Source organism: Chelonia mydas, chromosome 26 (assembly GCF_015237465.2).
Source record: "Chelonia mydas isolate rCheMyd1 chromosome 26, rCheMyd1.pri.v2, whole genome shotgun sequence".
Classification (NCBI taxonomy): domain Eukaryota; kingdom Metazoa; phylum Chordata; order Testudines; family Cheloniidae; genus Chelonia; species Chelonia mydas.
Window position 1 is genome coordinate 13,150,663 of NC_057859.1, and position 25,661 is coordinate 13,176,323.

The following is a 25,661-nucleotide window of genomic DNA, read 5'->3' on the forward strand; positions in this document are numbered from 1 at the left end:
TCTAGACTGTATGTAGCTGGATTAGGAACAGAGTCGGTCCACTAGAGATGTCGTTTGAGTTAATTTGACTTCTACCTTTATTTAAAAAGAACCCAGGGTTGCTTCTGTGCTCACAGCTCCAATTTGACACCCCTGTCTCTCGGCTGATTTCCATGGAGGCGCTTTAGATTTGCAGGGGTGTTAGGGGCGCAGGGGAGAGCTTGGGGTCACCCTTAGGAGCGCAGGAAAATGCGGCCCTCCGAGGAGACCCCCCCCCCCGCCAAGAGAGATCCAAGCCCAGCTCTGGCGAAGAGGTTCACTTGGCCTCTTGCTCCAGTCCTGCGGCCCCAAGGGTAGGATTTGCTGGAGAATTGTTTCCTTCCCAGCTCCGGCTGCCAGAGCAGAGAAAGTGAGTCACCAGCTCTGCCTGGAGGCTCCAGAATGCACTGCTCGGGGGCAGGACTGGATCTCCCTGCTGCCAGCACAGAACACATGACCACAGAGCTCCTCTCCCACCTGGGATCTAGCCAGACCCTCTCCTGCCAAGCCCGGGGAAAGCGTGTGAACTCCCCAGTGCTGGCAAGAGTGGTGGGGAGCTAGAACCCCCACCGGTTCCTCCTGTAGCCCTATCACTGAGCCCCCTGTTGATGGCCCTAGATGGCACTGATGCGAACGGCAGAGTCCTGGCAGCCCGTGAAGCCCCTGCCACGTCCCTCAAGCTGACCTAGGCTCAAATGCCCCAGCTGAGAGGGTGAAGTCAATGGCAAAACAGGGTCAGGATTTCACCCCCTTAACTGTACATCCTTAAAGGCCTGTGTCCTAGCCTCCACAATGTCTCTGGTTTTGAGAAGCAGCATGGAACTGGGCCCAGGGCTGGAACCCAGGACTGTTCTAAAATATCTGCCGTAGTTCAATCACAAGTCATGGGGCTCAATACAGGCAGCCCTGGGCGAGAGCCTCTGGCCTGGGCTATGCGGGAGATCAGAGTGGCTGATCATAATCATCCCTCCTCCTGGCCTTATGAATCTATGAATCTATCCCCAGCTCTGCTGCTGACTCACTGGGGGACCGTGGGCAAGTCACACTGTCTCTTTGTGCCTCAGTTTCCCCAGCTGCAGAATGGGGCTCATGATACCTACTTACGCCCCGTGCCCCCTTTCGCCGTCATTGCTAAACAGTCAATGGTTGGAGAGTGCTAAGCGTTATTAGGGCAGTGCACACACTCGCTTATTACAAAATATCTTTTATTGTTAAAATATCTCAAGACTTTTCATCAACATCATTCCGCACACACAACAGTGGGAAAAAACACAACTCCTGCTGTTCACAGGGGATATGGTTATGGGGCACAGAGATCAACAGAAGCTCCAAACAGAGCCCGCTCCCATCATGACCCACCCCACGTTGCAATGCCACACGCAGCCAGAGGCAAAACACAGGAAGCCCAAGTGGCATGAGACATCCCACCTCCCCGGCAGGTGACAGGTTCGGAGACAGCAAACCTGCTCCTCGCTTGCACCGGATGTTATATGTTCTCCTCCACTCTCTTCCCTTTATGGGCTCAGGGGCAAAAATCCACCCCTGTTATTTTTCCTCTCTCCGCAGACTGCTTGGAAAGGGCGGGAAGCTGCATTTGGATGTGGCGTCCATAAGTGGTAACAAGATACTTTAAAATCAGCACTGACTAATCTTAATTTCAATAACCAATTGGAGCCAGAATGGTCCACACTGAAAGAGCACCAGACTGGGAGTCAGGACTCCTGGGTTCTTTTCCCAGGGCACAGGACTGGGAGTCAGGACACCTGGGTTCTTTTCCCAGGGCACAGGACTGGGAGTCAGGACACCTGGGTTCTTTTCCCAGGGCACAGGACTGGGAGTCAGGACACTTGCATTCTTTTCTCACCTCTGACACCCATTTGATGTCTGAACCATAGGCAAGTTACTTCCGCCCCTGGGAATCAGCTTTGCCCCCTGAAAAATGAGGATCATTGTTACTTACTCGGGCTTGTAAAGTGCTTACAGTTCTGCCGATTTAAAAAGTGTCAACTCTTACTGGTTCTGGATCCCACTTTTGCAGAGTTCCAGACAGCTGACTTTGTACCCAGAGTTTGTATGGGTGACATAGAGATCCAAGAAAGGAGATCCCATCCCTGCTGTGAGAGGGTGGTATGATCTTATTAAACACAGGTGTAAGGGGGAAATAACACAAAGATCCCACAACGGCCAAGGAGTGAGAACCAGACAGATGTCTCCCGCTCACAGCTCCCGTTCTGATGTGCAAAATTAGGCTATTGTGTCATTTTTAAAAGAACGATTCAGGCTTAGAAACACTGTATCACAGCTACTAACACATCCTTGATTAACCACCTTCTCTTTCCCACTTGCATTCATACCATAGATGCTTTGATTTAATGCTTTTGTTCCTTGCAAACAGATACTATTTGCTTTGGAGAGCTTTGTTCCTTGCAAACAGATACTGTATGCGTTTGGGGAGGAGGGGACAAACATCGCAGAGACAAACTGCTGAAGGAGCTACAGATCCCAGAGGTAATGTCAGAAGCTATCAAGCAAAATAGAGTCCTAGAAGACTCGGCATCCTGCAGAATGGAGCAGATTCTGTTTGTTTCCAGGATCTGTGAGCGACTTTGACCACATGCTTTGTTCTGAATTCCATAGAAAAGTGACACAGACTGGGGTAGATTCAGAGAAGAGGGACATACATTGTATGGGCTAAGCAAAAAAAAACGAAGAAAAAAAGAAAGAATTCTTCTTTTCATAAGAAAAAAGGAACCAAAGGAAGGAAAATCCTCATGCCCAAACCCTCCTCTCAGTCCCAAGTGTGTCAATCCAAAAAAAACCCTTGTGTCCATACCATCTTGTCCCTCCCCAAGTCTCCCCCACCCCGCTAGCGGCTCCACCAGTGGGAGCCCTGGTGTAGACACTGCACCTGCCACCACTGGCCTTTTAACCCCATGCTCAGGGGAGGTCATGCTGACATGGTGTTAAACGCACAGGCTGTCATGGGAGCCTTGTCCACACTAGAGCCCACACAGTGGGAACTGTCACCCAGAAATCCTAGGGCATGGGTTCTCAATCTGGGGGTCACAACCAACCCACCAAACCCATGCTGCTAACTGGGAGAGACATGTCTGACTTAGATCCCAGCTCCATCAGAGAAGGGTTCCATGGGGGGGTCCCAGTATGAACCCTGGCCCTGTGTTTTAGCAAGAATTACCCCAGTGAAGCCGAGAGCAGAATCTGGCCCAGGCAGACTGAAACCTTCACTGCATTAAAACCTCCATAATCACATGAGCTCCGTACAAGTATGTTTGCGACCCACCACTCAGCTGGCATAAAGGGGCGCAGTGCAGCTGTGACCAGCATCAAATTTGGCCCTTGCCTTCCTGAGCAGAGAGAAAGTGTGGCCTGGGGCAGATTTCTTTTTGAGCCTCACCACACCAACAGAGACAGAAAGAAGGAAGAGAGACTGGCGGGAGACTCTCTTGTGGTTACCTGGAAGGCAGGTCACACACACTTTCCTCTGCAGAGTTGGTCGGAAGAGAGCTTTTCTCATCCCACCCATATGAATGGCATGCACATTAAAGGATCCCCAGCTCGGTAGAAAATACATTAGCAAATGGTCCTGGGTTTTAACTCATTTGCAGGAAATATATATAGAGAGAGATATAAAAAGGCTGATCCAAAACAGTCTTTAAAATGCACTTTTGTATCCACCGCCCATCCCCACTCTTTGCAAACACAAAAGCCGATGAATAAATAGACGTGTTTTAAATAGCGTCAGTGGAATGTTGCCACTATTCCAACCCCCTGGTTCCCACACCTCAACCTACAGTCTCCCACCTCCCCTCTGCTCTCTCACCAGGCAGTCTGAGTCCCCTGCCTGCAGAGGATCTTGCGGAAGGCCTTGCGGAAGTCCTGGTTGAAGATGGTGTAGATCACAGGGTTCAAGGAGCTGTTGCAGTAGCCAATCCAGAAGAAGAACTGGAACACGCTGTTGGGGACCTTGCAGAGTTCTGGGCAGATGGCCCCCAGGCTATAGAGAAAGAAGAAAGGGAACCAGCAGAGGACAAAGACCCCGATTACCACGGCAAGGACGAAGGTGAACCTCTTCTCCCGGTTGAGGTGGGTCTTCCTCTTCCAAGGGTTGGCACTTAGGGTCTTCACCCTCCTCACCAGCACCACCTCCCCCTTGGCAGTGGCCAGGGTCTCCATGCCCTTGGCAGAGCTCTGGGGGTGTCCATTGCGCTGCTTGAGGTTGCAGTGCAGGGAGCGCTCCAGCGGGCTGGAGCCAGAAGACTCTTTCTTCTCCGGTTGCGGCGGGCAAGGGCTAGTGGCAGGTGGCGGCGGCTGCTCCTCCAGGCTCAGGAGAGATGTCCTGTGGGCAGGGAGCGTAGGGGTCACTGGCTGATCACTATCCTCAATGGGCTCCTGATGCCCATTGGGTTCCCTTGCGCCCAGCTGCTGGGGAGAGGTCTCAGAGGTTGGGCTGGTGATTTTCCTAGATGTCCCCTTCTCCTTGGCCTTGGGCTTCTTGCCCCTGGAGCCTTGCTGGGTCCGGTGCTTGGCTATAAGGTAAATCCGCAGGTAGACCAGGATCATGATGATGCAGGGGGCGAAGAAGGAGCCAATGCTGGAGGAGAGGATGTACCACGCCTCCTCGTTGAGTTTGCACTGCGGCCTGCCGGCCTGGCTGTCCTTCTTGTTCCCCTTGTAGATGAGGGGGGGCAGGGAGATGAAGGCTGCGATCATCCACACGATGAGGATGATGCACTTGATCCTCCTGGGGGTCCTCTTGGAGTTGTACTCGATGGCCTGGCTGACGGACCAGTACCGGTCCAGGCTGATGGCGCAGAGGTGCACGATGGAGGAGGTGCAGAAGAGAACGTCCAAGGCCAGGTAGATCTCGCACCAGGTCTTCCGGAAGTGCCAGTAGCCCATCAGCTCGTTGGCCAGGGAAAAGGGGATGATGAGGGTGGCCACCAGGATGTCGGCCGCTGCCAGGGACACCAGGAAGAGGTTCTGGGGGGCTCGGAGGGACCGGCTGGTGAGCACAGCGATGATCACCAGCACGTTGCCGAAGATGGTGAAGAGGATGAGGAAGGTGATGATGGCGGCGATGGCCGCGGTGGCTTGGACCGAGTAACCCTCGGGGCTGTCCATGGCTTGGGCGCCCCCCCACAAATGAGGCTGCCGAGGGGCGGCGGGGGGGGCTTCTAAAGAGCAGATCCAGGAGGGGTGGGGAGCGCCCCGCCTGCCCCGCGCTCGGGGCTCGCTGGCAGCCTCGGCTCCCGGCGCTCAGAAGCCCCCATCGGGGCCCGGGCGCCTCCGCGGGGGAGGCCCCAGGCTGCGCGCCCCCTGGCCGGCTGCGCTCCCCGGGGCGCAAGAAGTTTCCCCAACAAGTCTCGCCCGGAGCCCGCCGGCCCCTGCGCCTGCCCGGGCTGCGGGACGAGCCGGCAGCCGCCTGCGCCGCTTTTGAAGGCAGCCGCGGCAGGGGCTGGGTGGTCGCGCCCCCATCCCCGGCGTGTGATGTCAGGCAGCTCCGCGCCATCCCCTTGGCAGGCACCGGCAGCGGGGCGGGGAGGGAGGAGACAAGGGCTGGGGCGGGCAGGGAGGGAGGCAAGCAGCCGCCGCTTTGCAAAGCAGCCGGGTCCGCCCACCTGGTTGCAAGTCGCTGCCCCGGCCGCCCCCAGCCCCCGGCGGCCGGGATGCGCCGCAAGGGGCTCCGCGGGGATCCTCCCGTTTCCAGGCCCGGCCCGGCCCAAGTCCCCCTTTAGCCCCCCGCTAGGGCTCAGGCTCAGAGACCGGGAGGGGGGAGGGGTCGGGGCAGGGAAAGAGGGGCCCTGCTGCAAAGTTTGAGGACAAGCGGCCAAGCGTTTTTGAGCCACAGGAGGGTTAAAGCCCCCACCCCGGGTGGCCCCCGGGGAACTTTCCTCTGCCTCAGTTTCCCCCACCCCTTGAAACTCAATCGCCTTGGAAAGGAAGGTGCCAGGATAGTAAAGGCTGCAAGGAAGCAAAATGCGTAGCCAGTGTGCACCGTGGCCGGGTCATAGATGGGTCATGGGAGGCCAGGAGCTGGGACAAGTCCCTGGCTCTGTTTCCCATGCCCTGCCCATGTCTGTTTAGAGCCGGAGCATCTCTCTCGCTGTGTCTGTGCAGCGCCTGGCACATTGCGACTCTGACCACATCTGAGCCCTCCAGGCGCTCCCGGGAGACAAACCCTAGAACTGATGGGCCCTGCTGGAACCAATCCCGTTTCCACCCATTTCAGCGGACGTCAAGGTCCCAGTCCTGCATATGTTGATGGGAGATGTTTGCCACTGAGCTCAGTGGGACCAGGACTGGGGACTAGGCAGGGAGTGCATGATCCTGGGTTTTCTGTTGGTGGACTGCACTTTTGAAAGAACAGAGCCGTCACTGGGTCTTCCTTTAGCCCCAGAGGGAGAGTCCAGTGTTTTAAAGGATCCTGGTACCAGTGCTGGCTTTGCAGATGTTGGCTGTTTTACTGTGGGGTCAGTATGTCCCTAGTTAAGGTTGCAAACGTGGCCTGTTATGAGGCTGATTCAAACCCCCCTGCCCTTGTAGCTCAAGAACAAAAAAACCAAACTCTTGATGCTTTCACGTTTAAAATTAAGGGCCAGAGTCTCCGAGGCCCCTGCTCCACTGAGTGGCAAGAGAAAAGAGAAAGCAGCTGTAGCTCCTCAGCTGTGGATTCCCTCCCAAGCTGGCAAAGAGACAACAGAGACACCTCCAAAGCTACCCCTGCCCCAGGCAGCCCCGAGCATAGGGACCCATGAGGGGCACGCTGCACTCTAGCCATCTCCAGCTGGCGTAAATAGAGCAGCTCTTTGGTTACCCTAAATGATGCCAGTGCCAGGACTGGGTTAGAACCAGTTCTGCTTTGCCTGCACTTGGCAGCTGCCCCCAGACCCCAGCCCCAGTTCTCACGGTGAATGGAAACATTTTCCGGACGCCGTGACTGAATTCAGTACTTTTTGAGAGTAAACATCTTTACGATGGCTCCTTCTCAAAACTCTAGCCAAGCATCCCATATTTCCTGCAGCCCCTCCCTTTGCCAACGAAATCACATTACCCCACCCCATCGGAAGTCCCCACGTCACTTTTTGACATTGGCACCCGCAAGAGGCATTGCTTAAGGGCAGGAATAGGACAGCGTTATGGAAACTGCCTTGATTGGAGAGCCAAACACGATTATCTCTCAAAAAGAAAAGGAGGACTTGTGGCACCTTAGAGACTAACCAATTTATTTGAGCATAAGCAGCTCACAAAAGCTTATGCTCAAATAAATTGGTTAGTCTCTAAGGTGCCACAAGTACTCCTTTTCTTTTTGCGAATACAGACTAACACGGCTGTTACTCTGAAACCTGATTATCTCTCAGTGATGCTGATGGAGAGTGAAAGCCCAGTGGCAGGGATTATTTCAAACTCCAGGATCTGGCAAAATGTCCTCTCTCCCTCCTATCTAACACAAGCCCTCCCCACCCCCCATCCTAGTATCCGAGCACCTCCAAATTAGCAGATAAATGTCTTTATCCTCACACATCCCTGTGAGGCAGGGCAGTGCTCTGATCCCCATGTACAGTCAGGGAACTGAGACCCAGAGTGGCTAAGGGACATGCCCAGAGATGCTTGCTGCAGAGCTGAGAATTGAATGCAAGCCTCCCATAGTACAGGCTGGTGCCTTAAGCCTGGACCATTCATCGTCTCCTGTGAGATTAACTGTTTTAAGGGCATCCTCACTTGTGCACAATGGGCCAGCTCCTCTGCTGGTGTACGTGGGTGTAGCTCCAGTGAAGTACGCGGCACATGGGTAATTCACCACTTGAACAATTTACCCAGGGTCATGGTGGATTCTCCATCACTGGCAGCATTTCAATCAAGATCCGCTCTAGTTCAAACAGGAATTAATTTAGGGAAGTCTCCTGGCCTGTGCTATGCAGGAGGTCAGACTAGATGGTCAGAATGGTCTGTTCTGGCCTTGGAACCTACGAAGCTGGGGGTGGGGGGGTGTCATGGTATATTTCAGAGGAAATCCCATATTAAAGTACTGACTGCACCTCACCACTACCTCTTAATGCAAGAGCCCACTATGGTCTTTCAAAGCCCGGAACAATTAGATACCGATTTGCTTCCCGGACAAGGTGAAATTCTCCCTTGGGCAGTGGGACGAGCACATGGCCCATGCGTGGCTTAGGTCTGTTAAACGGTACTTAAGTGGTTCATGGCCTTGTGCTGGGTCTCTGCCCTGGGACGTTACAGAGACGATACCATAGAATCATAGAATCTCAGGGTTGGAAGGGACCTCAGGAGGTCATCTAGTCCAACCCCCTGCTCAAAGCAGGACCAATCCCCAACTAAATCATCCCAGCCAGGGCTGTGTCAAGCCTGACCTTAAAAACTCCTAAGGAAGGAGATTCCACCACCTCCCTAGGTAACCCATTCCACCACCCTCCTAGTGAAATAGTGTTTCCTAATATCCAACCTAGACCTCCCCCACTGCAACTTGAGACCATTGCTCCTCGTTCTGTAGCAGGAATTGAACTGAACCCATAAAGATCTTTTCAGTGTTTTATTCCCATTTTTCCCTGAGAGAATTCACTCCAATTTTAAAAGCCGTTGTGACCCTCCAGTCTGACCCCTGCGATAAGGGAGGTTTTGTAGGACATCAGGAATCCAGGGTCGCCCCCTACATCTCTTTCCCCGCTGCCATATGGCACTGGACAGCTCTTAGACCAGCTGTTTGGTCTGGACACCTTTCCACTCTCAGACTGGACTTTGCCTGCCACCCTGACACAGTCCATTCATCACAGGCTTCCAGCAGTTTAGTCAGAGGTTAATTTCCCTCCCCCACTTCTTTCCTATGGCCCTTTCCAGCTCAGCTTGGAGCAGCTTTCCTGAAAGCCTCACCCAGCGCCTTTCATTGCAATGCCTCTGGACACAGAACGTGCAAGGACCACTCTGTGTGAGCCGGAGCTGTGGGAAGAGCTGGGGCGGGAGCGCCCTCTGCTGCACCAGGAGTTGCTTAGAGCTCTCCCGGAATGGATCCTTTTCACCAGGCCCTTGGTGCAGCCACTGGAAGAGAGCTGGAGGACTTTCTTGCAGCCCCCGGTTTGCAGTGACACCAGGGCTGGGAGCAGGGCAGGATGCTATTCACTGCAGGGGAAAGTCCCTGTGTGACCATTCTAATGCACCTGCTTAAATGTTTTCGTTCTCCATGCCCCCGAAAAGTGGAGTCTAGAGAACACAAGGCACAAACCACTCCAGCAAACCAAGAACTTCGTACCCAGGAGCTCTCCCAAAGCAGGTAGGGATACTTCCTTATCCCGCTGCCTTCCACGGGCAGCTCCTTCCCTGCTGCCAGCACCTCCCCTTCCCGATCGTGAGCAGGGCTCTGTCCCCAGTAATCTGATCAACGTAGCCCTGGTCAATACTCTCATCTGAGCCACTCCATCAGCGGTAGCCTGTATCCTGCCCTCCTCCCCTTTGACTCAGCAGAGCTGCGTTAGCACCCTGGCTCGATCCCCGAGGGCATAGCTTTTCAAACTGTGGGGCGCCGCGAGAGGTTATCGGGGACGCACAAGGACCTGGTGTGAAGTAGGACAGTCCCCCGTCCTTGCTACTTGCCGAGGAGCAGGAGGCAGCTGGCACACAAGGGGAGGGGTTGGAGAGCGAGCCCACCTCTGTAGTACCAGTTGCTACCCTGCACGTGCCCCCGATGCTGGGCCGGTGGCAACAGGCAGCAGTGGGGGGCGGACGGCTGAAACATGGAGGAATCAGCTGAAGCCAACAGGTGGACTCAGCAGGAGCAGCCTGGTAGGGATCGTGGCCTGAGGGAGCAGCAGGCTAGGGGAGAAAGCAAGGGGACTGGGCAGAGCCAAGTAGGGGTCTTGGGGGGCAGGGCTTGGCTGTGAAGGAGAGGGGAGAAAGAGGTGGGCGTGCATGGGACATGGAACTACAAAGGGGGCTGCACAGTGAAAAACTCTGGGAATCTCTGACTTGCGGGAACCCTGCGTGGCTTGTGCCACCTACCCCAGACCTATCCCAGGTGCTGATGTGGCTGGGTGGGTGACAAGGGGCATGATGACCGGCTCCTGGGGTGGGGGAGGGAAGCTACCCATGTTACTGAACACCATGCAGGCCCCTGCAACCCTATCTCCATCACTCATCCCCTCCCCCTACTTCATACCCATCTCACTTGGCACCCGGCAACCTTGTGCAGTCCCTGTTGGCTCCAGGGAAAGGATGGAGAAGGACCAGCCTCCACCAAGACTTTAAGGCTCCTGGCCAGTCTCCTCTCTACACCAGGGCTCATCCTACTTTCTCCTGCCGTGGACAGCCTGAGATGCTCCATGGCTCCTCCCCTAGAAGAGCAGGTGTGTCCCAGGACCTGCCCGAGCAGCTCCGATTCTAGTTTCCCCACCAGAGAAGCCCTGTACCCTGCCCTTCTCTAGCCACTAAGGAGGATGGGGTGGGTGTTTGGAGGATGGGCCAGGCTGATCTGGACTGCTCTTCTGTAACAGGGAGGAAGTAGGCCTCCTGACCAACCTGGCATCATTCACAGAATAGTCATTCCTAAATCATCACCCCTGCCAACAGCCCATCTGGAGCCCTCACGCCGACCCTGCTCTGCCAGTCCAGCTTATCTGCTCCGACAGGCAGCCATGTCTCCTTTGCCTCACCTTATATGCCTGGAATAGGGTTTCTGTCCCAACCCCCCCGGCATAGATTTCAAAGCCAGAAAGGTCCATTGTGATCATCTCGTCTGATCTGTATCAGACAGGCCAGAGAAGGTCCCCACAATAATTCCTAGGGCAGATCTGTTAGAAAGACATCCCGTCTTGATTTTAACAAGTGTCAGTGATGGACAGTTCACCGTGACCCTTGGGAAATTGTTCCTATGGTTAATTACTCCCACAGTTAAAAGTTTATACCTTGCTTCCAGTCCGAGTTTGTCTAGCTTCAGCTTCCAGCTATTGGATCATGTTAGACCGTCCTCTGCCAGATTGAAAAGCCCAATATTAAATATTTGTTCCCCATGTAGGTACTGAAAGACTGTGATCAAGTCACCCCTTAATCTTCTCTTTGTTAAGCTAAATAGATTCAAAGAGCTCAATCGATCACTATAAAGCATGTCTCCACCTTTGCCCCTGACCTCTTCAGGGCAAGCAACGTGGTCACAATTTTCAAAGCCAGATACTAAACGTGAGGCTTCTAAATCCATATTTAGACACTCCAATCTATCACCGACTCATGTCCCCACCTGTAAAATGTGGATACATAATTCTTCCTTTCTCCCACGCTTTGTCTTTCTCGTCTGCCTAGGCTCAGAGGACCTGGAACTCCAACACTAAAAGCACAAACCTCTAAAACTTAAGCTGAAGAAACAGAGCTGTCAGAAGATTTTTGTCAAAACAGCTTTCCATTGGAAAATGCCATTTTGATTAAACCAAAATTTTTCACGGAATCATGTCAATTGTGACAAAATTTCATTTACAAAAATTGGAAAAAAATGTCTAAACATCCCATTTTGACAACAACAAGTTGCGAGTTTTCGTATCAAAACGACTTCTTGTTTTGAAATTCTCTATTTCACGTACAATTTTTTTTTAAGTTAAAAAGGGTGAGCATTCAAAACGCTGCATTTTGATTTATCACCACAAAAATGTTTCAGCAGACCCAAAAGGATTCTCTTTTCAGGATTTCGTTCCCCACCCCAAATTTCAACATTTTGGCTTTTCGTCCCAATTCAGGATGAATTTTTTTTTTTTTTTTGGTCAAAACCTCAGATTTTTTGTGGGATGGAAAATCCATTTTTCTGACCAGCTCTGCAAAGTCATAACTCCTCTAGCAGGTAGCTATAGTAAACTCTTATCCTCTGTGGATCAGCCACTATAAGGGGACGAGTCACGTGTACTTGAGAAGGCAGATAGTGTTGCTATTAAGGAGATCTGAATTCCCAGATATGCCACAGGCCCAAATCCTCAAGTGAAGTCAGTGCAAGTTAGGAGCCTAAGTACTTTGAGGGTCTGGACCTCATCTATAAGACAGAGATAATGATACCTCCCATTCACTGCTCCTTCCTTTATCTTTCCCTGCTCGCTGGGGTAGGGCAGGGATTGTCTCTTCCTATATGTCTGTACAGCACCTATCAGAAGAGGGCCCCAATCTCAGTTGATACTTCTAGGCACCATGGAAACAAAAATAATAAGGAAGCATCCTTTTCTTGTCTGGTAAGTGCATTGCTCAGGGGCTGTATCGGAGCAGTGGGTGTCCCCCTGCTTGAGGGATGGAGTCTATGCCAGATATTCCTGTGCGGCTTCGTGTGGTGGCGAGCACCCAGGGGAAGGGAAGCTGCCTCTCATCTGGGATGGAAATTGCTCAAATTGTTCCTTTTCGGAGCGTTCCTCCTACTTCCCACCCCATCACTCTTCCCTGCCAAGACTTCCTCGCCGGGAAGCCGCGTGAGAGGAGGTTTGTCTGGAGCATCTCCCCCCACCCCCGCGCTTCGTGTTTCAGCGGGGCTTTTCATTCCCGTTCGTTAAAAATCTCCGGGACTCAAATCGTCGCCACTTGACAGCCCCAAGGAAGGCAATTACCCGTGGCTGATCTGAGCGTAGGGAATTGCCTCCTCTGCCTCCCCCTGAAAAGAATCGGCCTCCCAAACAAAAACCAAACCGCTTCCCTGCGAGCTAACTGCCTCGTGGCTAGCAGGGCGAGAGGAGGCATGGGTGCGACAGGAGAGGGGAATCGAGTGCAGGTCAGTTCCCACCACAGCCGCCCATGGTAGGGGAGTGGGTGTATATTTTCGCCGTGCAGGGAGGAGCAGGATACGTCTGGATGCTATTCTCATGTTCTTCTTACATCTTACCCCCCTCACCTTTAATCAAGGGCAGCAGGCCAGTTGATAAGGGGGTCACCTTTGCTGTGGGCTATAAGCCAAATCAAGACAAGAGGTAAAACTTCCTAATTACTTAAAGCCCAAGTCTCACAGCAAGAAGTAGTCCCTGCCTGGAAAAGCTTACGAACTAAATAAACACGACAGACAAAGGGTGGGAGGAGAAACTGAGGCACAGAAAGGGGAAGTGACTTGCCCAAGGTCACATAGCGGGTCACTATCAGAACTAGGACTCAAACCCTGGTCTCCTAACTCCCAGCGTAGTGCCTCCAACAGATTGTCTCGCTCTGCCCGCTGTCTCATAACCCTTTCTTCTCTGTTACATGCAAGGTTCAGAACAGGCTCTCAGCAGCAAGGATCCCGTCACTTGAAAGAGGGACTCGATCCTTTTACGGGATGTTAGTGCTGGTGGTTCAATAATGCTGAAGGCCAAGAGCCAGTCTCTACAGGAGAGGGCAGCGAGCATATAAGCTACACACTGCCCTACCAAGCTGGCTTCATTGCTTGTGGTGGTGCTATCTGCCATACAAGTTTAGGTGTCACTCCATTTCCCATCACACAAGCATTTAGTCCCAGAAGGCTTTTTTTTAAAAGTATCAAAAGGTTCCCAACAGCAGAATCCACCCTCTGCAAGATCAGCCATGTAGAGCAGGACCCATTAGCCCCAGAGTTTAATATGGCTAACTCTGACTATCGCTTCAAATGGCCCTCACTCACCACACGCCCCGTGGACCATCCCGCCCTATGTAGCGGTTAGCAACGCAATCCCTAGCTAGCCATGCAAGCTGGAGAAGCCCAGGGGACGACAGTCCTACGATGCAACCGTGATCCTGGCAACCCCAGCCTGGCAAAATTCCACTGGCCAGCACCAAATGGTGTTCACAGGTATACAGGGAAAAATCCTTATTGGGATTAATGTCTGGCAGACATAGAGGTCAGTTTTGCCAGGTTAGCTTCCCCTGCGTTACCACATGCCCAGCTAAGAGCTGTAAAGCCATAACCCTTAACAACATGCTTTCCCCAGATGATGGGTGTAGAATGGACTTACCATAGCGAGCTCTCCCCGCCTAGCAGCCCTCCAGTGCTCTGCCTCTTTTTGTGAGCCAACTCTCCAGCCAGGTCACGTTCAGTCCCACTCCTTCCAGGGTAACAGAGAGTCCAACAAACAAGTGTCCTGTGTCCTTACATCAGGTCTTCAGCCCAGATTCCTGGGGGCTGGCAAGGAAGCCCAGGCCCTCTCTCTCCTGTGGGTTCCAGCCCAAGGCTCTGTAGTGAACAGGCAGGATCTGTCTATTCAGACCCTCCTCAGCTACCTCCCTGGGTTTCTTCCTACCACAGCCCCTTCGGGCCCACTCCATACCTGTGTTCTTCTCAGGCTCCACAACCTCTACCTTCCACGGCCACTCTACCGTCACCCTTCTGTCAGAGCCAGGACTCATTGGCCTAGAATCAGAGAAATATCGGGCTGGAAGGGACCTCAAGACGTTACCAAGTCCAGGCCCCTGCGCTCAGGCAGGACCAAGTAAATCTGGAGGAGTTTGTCCAACCTGGTCTTAAAACCCTCCCGTGGTGGTGATGCCACAGCCTCCCCTCCTAGGTCAGGTAGGTTTAACTACCCTTATAATTACAAAGTTTCTCCTAGTATCTATCCTAAATCTCCCTTGCTGCAGATTAAACCCATTGCTTCTTGTCCTACCTTCGTGGACACAGCACAACCAATCTCTTTATAACTGCCCTTAACATATTTGAAGACTATCATCAGGTCCCCCCCTCAGTCTGCTTTTCTCAAGGCTAAACATGCCCAGATTTTTTAATCTTTCCTCAGAGGTCAGGTTTTCTCAACCTTTCATTACTTTTGTTGCTCTCCTCTGGACTCTCCCCAATTTGTCGCCATCTTTCCTAAATTGTGGTGCCCAGAGTTGGACACAATACTCCAGCTGGGGCCTCACGAGTGCCAAGTAGAGCAGGACAGTGACCTCCCATGTCTTTTCACAACTGAATCACAGAGCTGATTCATATTCAAATTTGTGATCATCAGTAGCCCCCAGCTCCTTTTCAGGTGTCCTGCCACCTAGCCAGTTACTCCCCATTCCTTTGGAATCCCCCAAATGAAAATATAAACTTAAACCAACTTCTGCCCTGCCTGGGCTTGGCCTTTCTTCCCTCTTAAATCTCCCCTGCTCCTTTCCTCAACCGAACACCTCCCAGGGCTCCCCTCTGGACGTTCAGACCCTTCCCTCACCACTGGAGCTTGCTCCACCCCGCTGGCTGCTCTGTGTCTCTCCTGACCCTTCACCAGAGCTGATTCTCAGGAGAGGGTCCCAAGAAGTACGTTCCCTGAGCCTCCTCTTTCCTCTGATGCCCAGAAGTCCTTCCCTGGCCCAGAGAGGGACTACACAATTCTTTCCCGGCAGCCCCCTTGTCTCTGGGCTTCTTCCCTTCATAATCACCCCAGCTCCTTTCTACCGGGGCTCCCTCTTTAACTGGGCCCGCCCCACCCTCATCAAAACATAAGAACGGCCATACTGGATCAGACCAATGGTCCATCTAGCCCAGTATCCTGTCTTCTGACAGTGGTGCCAGATGCTTCAGATGGAGTAAACAGAACAGGGCAATCTATTGAGTGATCCATCCCGTTGTCCAGTCCCAGCTTCTAACAGTCAGACGTTTAGGGACACCCAAAGCATGGGGTTGTGTCCCTGATCATCTTGGCTAACACCCATTGCTGGCCCTATCCTCCAGGAATGTATCTAATTCTTTTTTTAACCCAGTTACACTTTTGGCCTTCACAACATCCCCTGGCAACAAGTGCGGCAGGTGGTGTGAAGAATTACTTCCTTCTTTTGGTTTTAAACCTGCTGCCTGTTAATTTCAATGGGTGACCCCTGGTTTGCGTGCTACGAGAAGGAGTAAATCACACTTCCTTATTCACTTTCTCCACACCAGTCATGATTTTATAGACCTCGATCATATCCCCCCTTAGTCGTCTCTTTTCCAAGCTGCAAAGTCCCAGTCTTATTAATTTCTCCTCATATGGAAGCTGTTCCATACCCCTAATCATTTTTGTTACCTTTCTCCGTACTTTTTTCCAATTCTAATATATCTTTTTTGAGCTGGATCACCCAGAACTGCAGGCAGTATTCAAGGTGTGGGCGTACCATGGATTTATATAGTGGCACTATGATATTTTCTGTTTTATAATCTCTCCCTTCCTAATTGTTCCTAACATTCTGTTCACTTTTTTGCCTGGCACTGCACACGGGGCAGATGTTTTCAGAAAACTATCCTTAATGACTCCGAGAGCTCTTTCTTGATTGGTAACAGCTAATGTCAACCCCGTCATTGTGTATGTGTTTTCCAATGTGCATTACTTCGCACTGATTAACATTGAATTTCACCTGCCGTTTTGTTGCCCAGTCACTCAGTTTAGTGCGATCCCTTTGTAACTCTTCGCAGTCTGCCTTGGACTTACCTATCTCGAGTAATTTTGAATTGTCTGCAAACTTTGCCACTTCACTGTTTGCTGTTTACCCCCTTTTCCAGAACATTGCCCCTCTTCAGGTGGATCTGCAAACGGATACAGATTTCAGCTGGTACCTGAGGACAGAAGTGACCCCTCAGCACCAACATAATACAATCGCAGGGTTAGGTCCACTGTCACTCAGCGATTCTACCAACGACGTCTGTTCCTACCCCTTCCCAGAGTGGAGCAGCCCATAATTCTCCTGAATACCTGCCCCCCTCCCCCAACACACAGACCTTTAACAAAAGAGGCCGGTAGCCCAGGTATTAGTGGTAAGAGTTCAGATCATGCTAAGCACCTTTGCTGGGCTCTGTTCAGCGTCAGAGGATTTGCGTGGGTGCCAGAGGTGCAGTGTGGGACTCGGAATAGATGCCGTCAGTAACTCAGACACACCACGGCAGAACTGGAGGGCCAGGCAGTCAGTGGGGTGATGGGAGCACAGACGGGATGCACCCTGAGAATCCTCGTCATCTTTGTTACTGATGATTCCTGCTAGAAAGGGGCCAGGGAGTAGTAAGGGCTAGTCAGCCTGGGCAGGTTCTAAGCTATAGCTTTGCCTCGGCGGAGGATGTGCCCCACCCAATGCAGCTGATGGTGTCACCTCTATAACCTGAAGCTAAGACCAGGTGCGTGTCACTGGTAAGATTAAAGTCTGCATGCCGTCATCATATCCCTGAGGGGTAAGGCAGAACCACCCTCATTTCACAGATGAGGCACAGGGAGCAGAGCGTCTCACCGACCCCATATGCAGCTCGGCTGGGGAAGCTACCTCAGAGTCTGCCCCTGCAGGAGGCTCAGACCCCCTACCCCACCCCCTGGGTGACATGAATGCGGCGAACATGGCCTATTCCTCGCTTTGGCTGCGGGAGAGCATCTCTCCCTCCACCCCCGTCTCCCTGGCATCTGGGCACGTGGTTCCTCCTCCCCGGGGCGATTTTAACGGCACGCTGGAAAGGAAAATCCAACAGAGATGAAGCAGGGAAAGAGCAGCAATTGTGCCCTGCCATTTCATTAATGATCTTCGGCTCCGCTACGGAGCCCAGCAACAAGAAACTGGCTAATTCGTTTCTGGGCTTTGTATGGCTCGAGTCTTAAAGCTTCAAAGACGACAGGAAAACTGCCGAAGATCAGAGAGTGAAAAATGGAGACTTCTAGAAAGGGCTTCCGCCCTGCAGATGGAGGCTCACAAAAGGAGCCGAGGAGATGGCTACCACCCCACCGAGGACCTTGTATTCTAACATATGCATTCTAAATGCCGTGACTGTTCTCAGGATAAAATGCATTTGGCGTCTGCTAGCAAAAAAAAAAAAAAAAAAGATGTGTGACAGTAAATGTCTAGAAATAATATTAAGTCACTGAGTGATTGAAACACGCTGAGATGGAATAACTTGCTATTCTGGTTCAGAATAGCAGGATTCCAATAAGAAGTGCATTACAAAGATAACTCAAAGAAAGCTGTCTACTTAATGGCTAAAGTAACCAGCCCCTAGACACATGATTTGTGAGCACCAGAAAGTGACAAGTTCCTTAAAACGTTAAATGATTTTTTAGATTAATGGAATAACTATTGCTGAACTTTTGACCCCGTTATTTAAGTATTTGTAATAAGTAAAGATGAGGATTCCAGATTTCTGGTAGAAGAAGAAGTATCAAAATAAATGTAAACAATCAGCAGCCCATGCTTAAGTACGTGTGATTTTAGTATTTTTAGGATGAAGATTCTGTCTCTGATTTATTTTCATTGCCTGAAAAGGCCATTTTAAATTAACTCGACACCTTTCTGTAATTAATTGTCTAAACCCCCAGACAGTAATTTTAGCTCTACCGTTGGGCGTACTGTCCTATACAGTCCCACAAATTGCTGATTGGAATATATCTCGATTGGTGTTTAACCCTAGCTAGTGCTATAGTTGAGTGGCGCATAACTGGATTGCCAAGTGAAGGATCTATATTTGGGATCAATAGTCACTATTCGCTGAATAAGCTAAGCGTAATTTGACTATTATGTGATTAATTTAGGATGTAGCCATAGGATAAAGTTTACCCCAGGGGTTAAATCTGGTGGTAATTTCACCACTGTGTGTTTAGATTCAAGGAATAAGAGACTAGCTCGCAATGACTGGATCTTTCTTTCTTGAGAAGAGTTAACATTTTGTGTTACACTCAATCTTTTAAAGTCTATGACAGTATCCTAAAAGCACCTCTGCTCTGTCTTCGCTAATTTCCCATTTTCTTTTTAAATTCTATTTTGATTAATAAAATGGATCAAATTCCTAAGGAATCTCAAACCCATGACTTTCACTCCACAACCTGACGTGACAGCCATCGTGAAGGGAGCTGGTTCATTTAATTGCTTGACTGAAATATCCAACTAGGTGGTGGGGAGAGGGAAAGCACAGAAAACGGGCAATGCAGAAGTAGAACCACCGGGATTTGGTGGGGGAGTAGGGGGAAGAGGAATGACGTGCATTGGGTTGGAAGAAGGGAGTAGAGGTAAGTGGTGGGGAAGGGGCATTGATGAGGGTAGAGACAATCTCAGAACTATATACGCAGTTACATGTAGTCAAACTTCTCGGCTATCGCCAGGTCTCTCTCTCTCCATGAAGAATTGTCTCTTCCCCAGGGCTGTGGACTGGGCAGCGAGCTTCCTCTTCTGCGCTGGCCTCTTCCTCGCTTCCCTCTCTGCTCCCGGGAGACGGGCAGTGACATGTCCAGCTCCTGGAGAGAGCAGCTCTTCCCTGCTCAAGGATGCCAGGCGGGCGAGGAGCTGAGAGAAGGGAGAGGAGTGCTCTCGTGGGGCGGAGGCAGGTCCTTCCCAAAGGAGGGCTTGGTGGGAGGCGCTCAGCTGCTGCCCTGCTTCAGAGTGACGTGTCTGGTGCCGCTGATGCAACTGGCCTTATGTTTCCTGGGGCACGACACAGTTCCCTAAAGACACCAAGTTTTAAATCCATCCCAGCAGCACATGGTGGCTGAAAGGACGATTACTTTGGGATAGGAAGAGGCCACGTCCCTCTCTCTCCAGAGTAACGGCCCCAACATCAGCAGAGTCACTACAGATTTACACTGGTATGACAGACCTGAACCGGGCTCCCCGTCTTTCATGGGACACCAACAACTCCACAACCGTCGTGTCGGGATGCCTACAACCGGGAGAGGTCTTTTTGGGTTGCGTTCTCTGCGGCAGGTCCATGTTGCAGCTCTCCTGCACACAATCAGAGTCCCCTCTTGTTGGTGTGGGTCTCTCATACAGCAACGAGCGCAAGGCTAAAGAGGAAATTGAGATTGAAAATGCAGAAACATCAGGGGAAATGAAAGGTGGTTGTGGGGGGCCCTCTGGAACTATTGTTAACTTGTTTATTTTTAAACAAATACCTTTCGGGTTGGCTGTCTCTCTTTAATGTGAGATCCAGAGCCTGCCCCGGGCTATGGCTGCCATCTCCCAACCCCACTCCCTCCATGCACACACGTTCGCGTACCTCAGACATGGCATCACCTTAGCTGTGCAGCCCTCAAGCTCCCTTCCCACATTCCCTGCCACTGTCTGTTGCTCCCGATTGTTCCATCTACCCCAGCGTGCCACCAGGCAGAACATTACGAATATGAGAGGGAAAGGAGTCCAGGAGAGCTAGCTGTATTTTCAAGAAGCCTTATTGAGGGCACAGGAACAAACCAAACCGATGTGCAGAAAGTATAGCAAATACGGCAGGCGACCAGCTTGGCTTAACAGTGAAATCTTCGGTGAGCTTAAACACAAAAATGAAGCTTACAAGAAGTGGAAATTTGGACAGATGACTAGGGAGGAGTATAAAAATATTGCTCGAGCATGCAGGGGTGTAATCAGGAAGGCCAAGCACAATAGGAGTTGCAGCTAGCAAGGGATGTGAACCATCTTGGGTTTACGATGGTGCCAGTGGCTCCATGGAGCCGGGCCCATGCTCAGAAGGGGCCCCCGCCTGCTCCGCTTGCACTGCGCCCCGAAACACTGCCAGCCCGCTGGCTCCTCCGCCCACCACGTGCTCCTCTCGGCCTGCCCACCGGCCAGCCAAGGGCTCCTCTGCGCCCCTTGGCCCCACCCGCCGGCTCCTCTCTGCCCCCTGGCCGGACCCCAGGGCACCTCTGGCTCCGGGAAGTCTCTGCTTCCCACCACCTGTGGGGCCCGCCGGTCTCCCCGGAGCTGAGCCGCCTGGGACTGGGGCAGAAGCCTGGCCAGTTTCAGGTGGGGGGAGATATTGCGGAGGGCTTGGCTGGGCCAAGTGGGTTCTGAGGGAGCCTGGCTAGGGCAGGCCCTGGCCTGATCACTCCCAAGGGTCCGGAGCTGCTGGCTCAGCCCTGCAGACACAGTCACCACCCAGCAGGGCTGATGAGTGCAGCCGGGAGGCAGGGCGTGGGGGAGGGGGTTTCTGGGGATCTGGGATGGTGCTGGGCTGTGAGGGGGTGGGGAAGATGTGTGTGTTGGGCACTAGGGTATGTCGGTTCAGTGTGGGGTGCTGGGCAGTTGTGGTGGGGCTGTGGGCGGGGGGTGCTGGGCATAGAATCATAGAATATCAGGGTTGGAAGGGACCTCAGGAGGTCATCTAGTCCAAGCCCCTGCTCAAAGCAGGACCGATCCCCAACTAAATCGTCCCAGGCAGGGCTTTGTCAAGCCTGGCCTTAAAAATATCTAAGGAAGGAGATTTCACCACCTCCCTAGGTAACGCATTCCAGTGTTTCACCACCCTCCTAGTGAAAAAGTTTTTCCTAATATCCAACCTAAACCTCCCCCACTGCAACTTGAGACCATTACTCCTTGTTCTGTCATCTGCCACCACTGAGAACAGTCTCTTTGGAACCCCCTTTCAGGTAGTTGAAAGCAGCTATCAAATCCCCCTCATTCTTCTCTTCCGCAGACTAAACAATCCCAGTTCCCTCAGCCTCTCCTCATAAGTCATGTGTTCCAGTCCCCTAATCATTTTTGTTGCCCTCCGCTGGACTCTCTCCAGTTTTTCCACATCTTTCTTGTACTGTGGGGCCCAAAACTGGACACAGTACTCCAGATGAGGCCTCACCAATGTCGAAGAGAGGGGAACGATCACGTCCCTCGATCTTCTGGCAATGCCCCTACTTATACATCCCAAAATGCCATTGGCCTTCTTGGCAACAAGGGCACACTGTTGACTCATATCCAGCTTCTCGTCCACTGTAACCCCTAGGTCCTTTTCTGCAGAACTGCTGCCTAGCCATTCGGTCCCTAGTCTGTAGCGGTGCATGGGATTCTTCCGTCCTAAGTGCAGGACTCTGCACTTGTCCTTGTTGAACCTCATCAGATTTTTTTTGGCCCAATCCTCCCATTTGTGTAGCATATCTACCTCTCCTCCCAGTTTAGTGTCAGGGGTGTTGTGCAGGGCACTGGGCATTTGTGGCAGGGTTGCAGGGGGACGCTGGGCACAATGGGTCCGGGGGGGGAGGGGCTCTGACCATAGGGAGTTGTGGGGTGTTTGTGTTGGGCAAGGGGGATGTGTGGCATGGCATGGGCCCACCCCTGAGGGGAAGGTGCATGCTGGCAGCACGGGCCGGGCGGGCCAGTGTACATCTGGCAACTGGGCAGCACAGCATGGGGAGGAGATTAGGAGCCCTCAGTGGGGAAAGAAGAGGTTAGGGACTATTTAGAAAACCTGGAAACGCACAAGTCAAAGGGCCAGACCTAATGCATCCAAGGGTGCTGAGGGAGTTGGGGGATGTGATTGCAGAGCCATTGGCCATTATCTCTGAAAACTCCTGGTGATCAGGGGAAGGTCCCAGATGATTGGGAAAAGACTAATGTAGTGCCCATCTTTTAAAAAGGGAAGAAGGAGAATCCGGTGAACTACAGACTGGTGAACCTCACTTCAGTCCCTGGAAAAATCATGGAGCAGGTCCTCAAGGAATCCATTTTGAGGCACTTGGAGGAGAGGAAGGTGATCAGGAACAGTCAACATGGATTCACCAAGGGCAAGTCATGTCTGACCAACCTGATTGCCTTCTATGATGAGATAACTGGCTCTGTGGATATGGGGAAAGTGGTGGACGTGTTATTCCTTGACTTTAGCAAAGCTTTTGATATGGTCTCCCATAGTATTCTTGCCAGCAAACTAAAAAAGTATGGATTGGATGAATGGACTATAACGTGGATAGAAAGCTGGCTAGATCGTTGGGCTCAATGGGAAGTGATCAATGGCTCCATGTCTAGTTGGCAGCCAGTATCAAGTGGAGTGCCCCAAGGGTCGGTGCTGGGGCCAGTTTTGTTCAATATCTTCATTCATGATCTGGAGGATGGTGTGGATTGCACCTTCAGCAAGTTTGCAGATGACACTAAACTGGGAGGAGTGGTAGATACACTGGAGGGTAGGGATAGGATACAGAGGGACCTAGACAAATGGGAGGATTGGGCCAAAAAAAATCTGATGAGGTTCAACAAGAACAAGTGCAGAGTCCTGCACTTAGGACAGAAGAATCCCATGCACTGTTACAGGCTGGGGACTGATTGGCTAAGCAGCAGTTCTGCAGAAAAGGACCTGGGGATTACAGTGGACGAGAAGCTAGATATGAGTCAGCGGTGTGCCCTCGATGCCAAGAAGGCTAACGGTATATTGGGCTGTATTAGCAGGAGCACTGGCAGAAGACTGAGGGAAGTGATTATTCCCCTTTAGTCAGCACTGATGAGGCCACACCTGGAGTACTGAGTCCAGTTTTGGACCCCACCCTACAGAAGGGATGTGGACAAATTGGAGAGAGTCCAGCAGAGGGCAACGAAAATGATCAGGGGGCCGGGGCACATGACTTACGAGGAGAGGCTGAGGGAACTGGGCTTATTTAGTATGCAGAAGAGAAGAGTGAGGAGGGATTTGATAGCAGCCTTCAACTCCCTGAAGGGGGGTTTCAAAGAGGATGGAGCTTGGCTGTTTTCAGTGGTGGCAGATGACAGAACAAGAAGCAGTGGTCTCAAATTGCAGTGGGGGAGGTCTAGGTTGGATATTAGGAAACACTATTTCATTAGGGATTGGTGAAGCCCTGGAATGGGTTACCTAGGGAGGTGGTTCAATCTCCATCCTTAGAGGTTTTTAAGGCCCAGCTTGACAAAGCCCTGGCTGGGATGATTTAGTTGGTGTTGGTCCTGCTTTGAGCAGCGGGTTGGACTAGATGAGGTCTCTTCCAACCCTATTCTTCTATGATTACCCTTGCCCCAGCTCACCCCGCCCTGCCCTAGGACACCTTTCCCCAGCCAGACATCTGTGACCTCGAGAAAGGCTATCATGGGCATCTTTTAGCAGCTCTGGTTGTTGCAGAAGTAGAACCACAGGGATTTGGTGGGGAAAAAGGGGGAAGAGGAATGACGTGCATTGGGTTGGAAGAAGGGCATGGGAGGTAACTGGTGGGGAAGGGGCATTGATGAGGGTAAGGACACTCATAGCCCAGGAAGCGTACTGGCTGCTCTGGAGAAGTTTTACAATTTGCTTCTGTGTTTACTGTATGAATCATTTGTTCCAGGTTTAGTGTTAGAAGGTTCATGAATTAACTTGTTTTTGGGGAAAGCAGTGGCTTCTATGTGGTCTGTACTAACTGACATTTCAGCCTGTATACCTTTTCTTGGTACGGTATTCTGCTTTTGTAACTTATTGGCCCGGTGGTATTAAGCCTGGGCCATCGGATCATTTTAATTTGGCTTGCTTGGTTGCAATTTCATTTTGTTCTGTGCACAATGCCAAAGAAGTCTTTGTAGCCTCCTACGTTCACCGACACTGATACTGTCTCTTGAGCATTCAGGTTCCTGTTTGTGCACTGCTGCTTGTGTCTTTGCACTGGATGTTAGGCTGAGCTTTACAAACCAGTTATATTTGCTGTTTTGTACCTCATTAATGTCACATCCATGCAAAATCTCATCCTCTGCGTCCCTGCTTGCTTCCTTGGTATGATACGTTTTTGTCTCTCCTCTTCTGGTCTGCAAGCGTTGGCATCACGATTTCTTCTGCCACAATTATTGCATATGACCCCACATGCTCCAGAACCTTTTCCAGCATCATGCTCCCCCCGCCCCCCACAGATTTTCCTTTGCGTTGTGTCTCCTCTGCTTCGCGTTTGCGCATTTGCTTTCATACGGATTTGGGGATATTTTCTCTTGTGTTTTCATGCTCTCTCTGTGCAGGTTGGTGAATTATCTCTGTGCCTGCTCCACTTAAACACCGCATTTGGATGTGAGCTGGTTCACTAGCTTTGCACATGTCTACAGCTCTTGGCAGCATTAGCGTGGGCTTGCTGAGCATTCTCATTCAAACTTCTGCCTCTTTCGTCCCCATTACTAACCTATCACGAGTTAGTTCATCTTGTGAGAGTCAATAATCACATGAGTCAGCCATTTGGCGCAGTTTGGCAATATACTCATCTATTGTTACTCCAGTTTCCTGATTATACTTGTTGAAAAGATCCCTTTCGTATCTGACATTTTCTGTGGGCTGAAAACGCTTTGGGCACACTTACAGGATTGTACCTGGGTCATCCCGCTCTGCTGCTGCCAGATCCAGACACTATCAGCATGCGTGGCAGCCTTTACCCATTGCAGCTAGAGCATGACTGCTCTTATTTCGTTTTCCTTTCCATTCAGCCCTGTTGCAATTTCGTCAATTTCCCATTGTGATCTAAAAAAGAATGTCCCATAGCTAAATACATCCCCTTTTGTGTCTGTCTGCTTGAGGATGGGAAACTGGGACAGCGCCAGGATTATTGTCTCTGTTTTTTTGTTTGATTTGCAATGTTCTTAGTTTCTGATTTCACGTCCCTGCGGCTGCCGACTCACTTCTGACACCATGCCCTGTGCGCGAGCGCAACATTCAGGCTGTATTCCTTCCGCCACATGTACTGTCCTCTGTCATCAAACACTTCCTGAAAGAGGAATTCCCTGCGTTCCTGAACATAATGACATCAGGGCACCCCTAGTGGGAAGCTATTTACTGTAGCATCTCAGATCTCTTCTCTTCAGCTATTGCTTTCCCCTATTCCTTACCCTGCCCCACACCTCCAGCTGCCGCCTCTCAGGCCCCATATCTCTTCCCCTCCTTCCCAGGCCCTGCCCTTCAGCAGGGCCCTTTGAACACTGGGAAGTAATTGCTGAATAGCCTGCAAATGCTCGGGCTCCGAGTCAACAGGATGGGTTTGGGACATTTAGGTGTATGTGGATTTAGGGAGCTTCACTTCCATTCTGTAAGAATAGGCTGA

The 25,661-nt window shown here is 51.5% G+C and overlaps 3 protein-coding genes across 7 annotated transcripts in view; all 3 read right to left on the reverse strand.

Annotated features, from left to right (window-relative positions):
* The window catches only part of GPAT2 (glycerol-3-phosphate acyltransferase 2, mitochondrial), a 170,802-nt gene extending 156,461 nt beyond the window's left edge, over positions 1 to 14,341 (reverse strand). For both annotated transcript variants that reach the window (XR_005223443.2, XM_043536521.1), the window contains exon 1: positions 13,962 to 14,341. The gene's annotated coding sequence lies outside the window, so the exon portion shown is untranslated. The remainder of the gene's footprint in view (positions 1 to 13,961) is intronic.
* On the reverse strand, positions 1,207 to 5,614 carry ADRA2B (adrenoceptor alpha 2B). The gene has a single exon (XM_027829672.3). The coding sequence runs from the start codon at positions 5,158 to 5,160 to the stop codon at positions 3,856 to 3,858; it is 1,305 nt and encodes a 434-aa protein (XP_027685473.1). The 5' UTR covers positions 5,161 to 5,614; the 3' UTR covers positions 1,207 to 3,855.
* A 4,423-nt stretch (positions 14,342 to 18,764) lies between the features above and the next one.
* Positions 18,765 to 25,661, reverse strand: part of ELMOD3 (ELMO domain containing 3) — a 45,191-nt gene continuing 38,294 nt past the window's right edge. For all 4 annotated transcript variants that reach the window (XM_037886294.2, XM_043536530.1, XM_043536526.1 and 1 more), the window contains one exon: positions 18,765 to 19,700. Coding sequence is in view for 1 of the 4 variants with exons in the window: in XM_043536530.1 (XP_043392465.1) it covers positions 19,679 to 19,700 (22 nt within the window). In the remaining 3 variants the exon portion in view is untranslated. The remainder of the gene's footprint in view (positions 19,701 to 25,661) is intronic.

What these genes read in the sequence shown, in the direction of transcription:
- ADRA2B (XM_027829672.3), bottom strand. Translation starts at nt 5,160, where the DNA reads ATGGACAGCCCCGAGGGTTACTCGGTCCAAGCCACCGCGGCCATCGCC.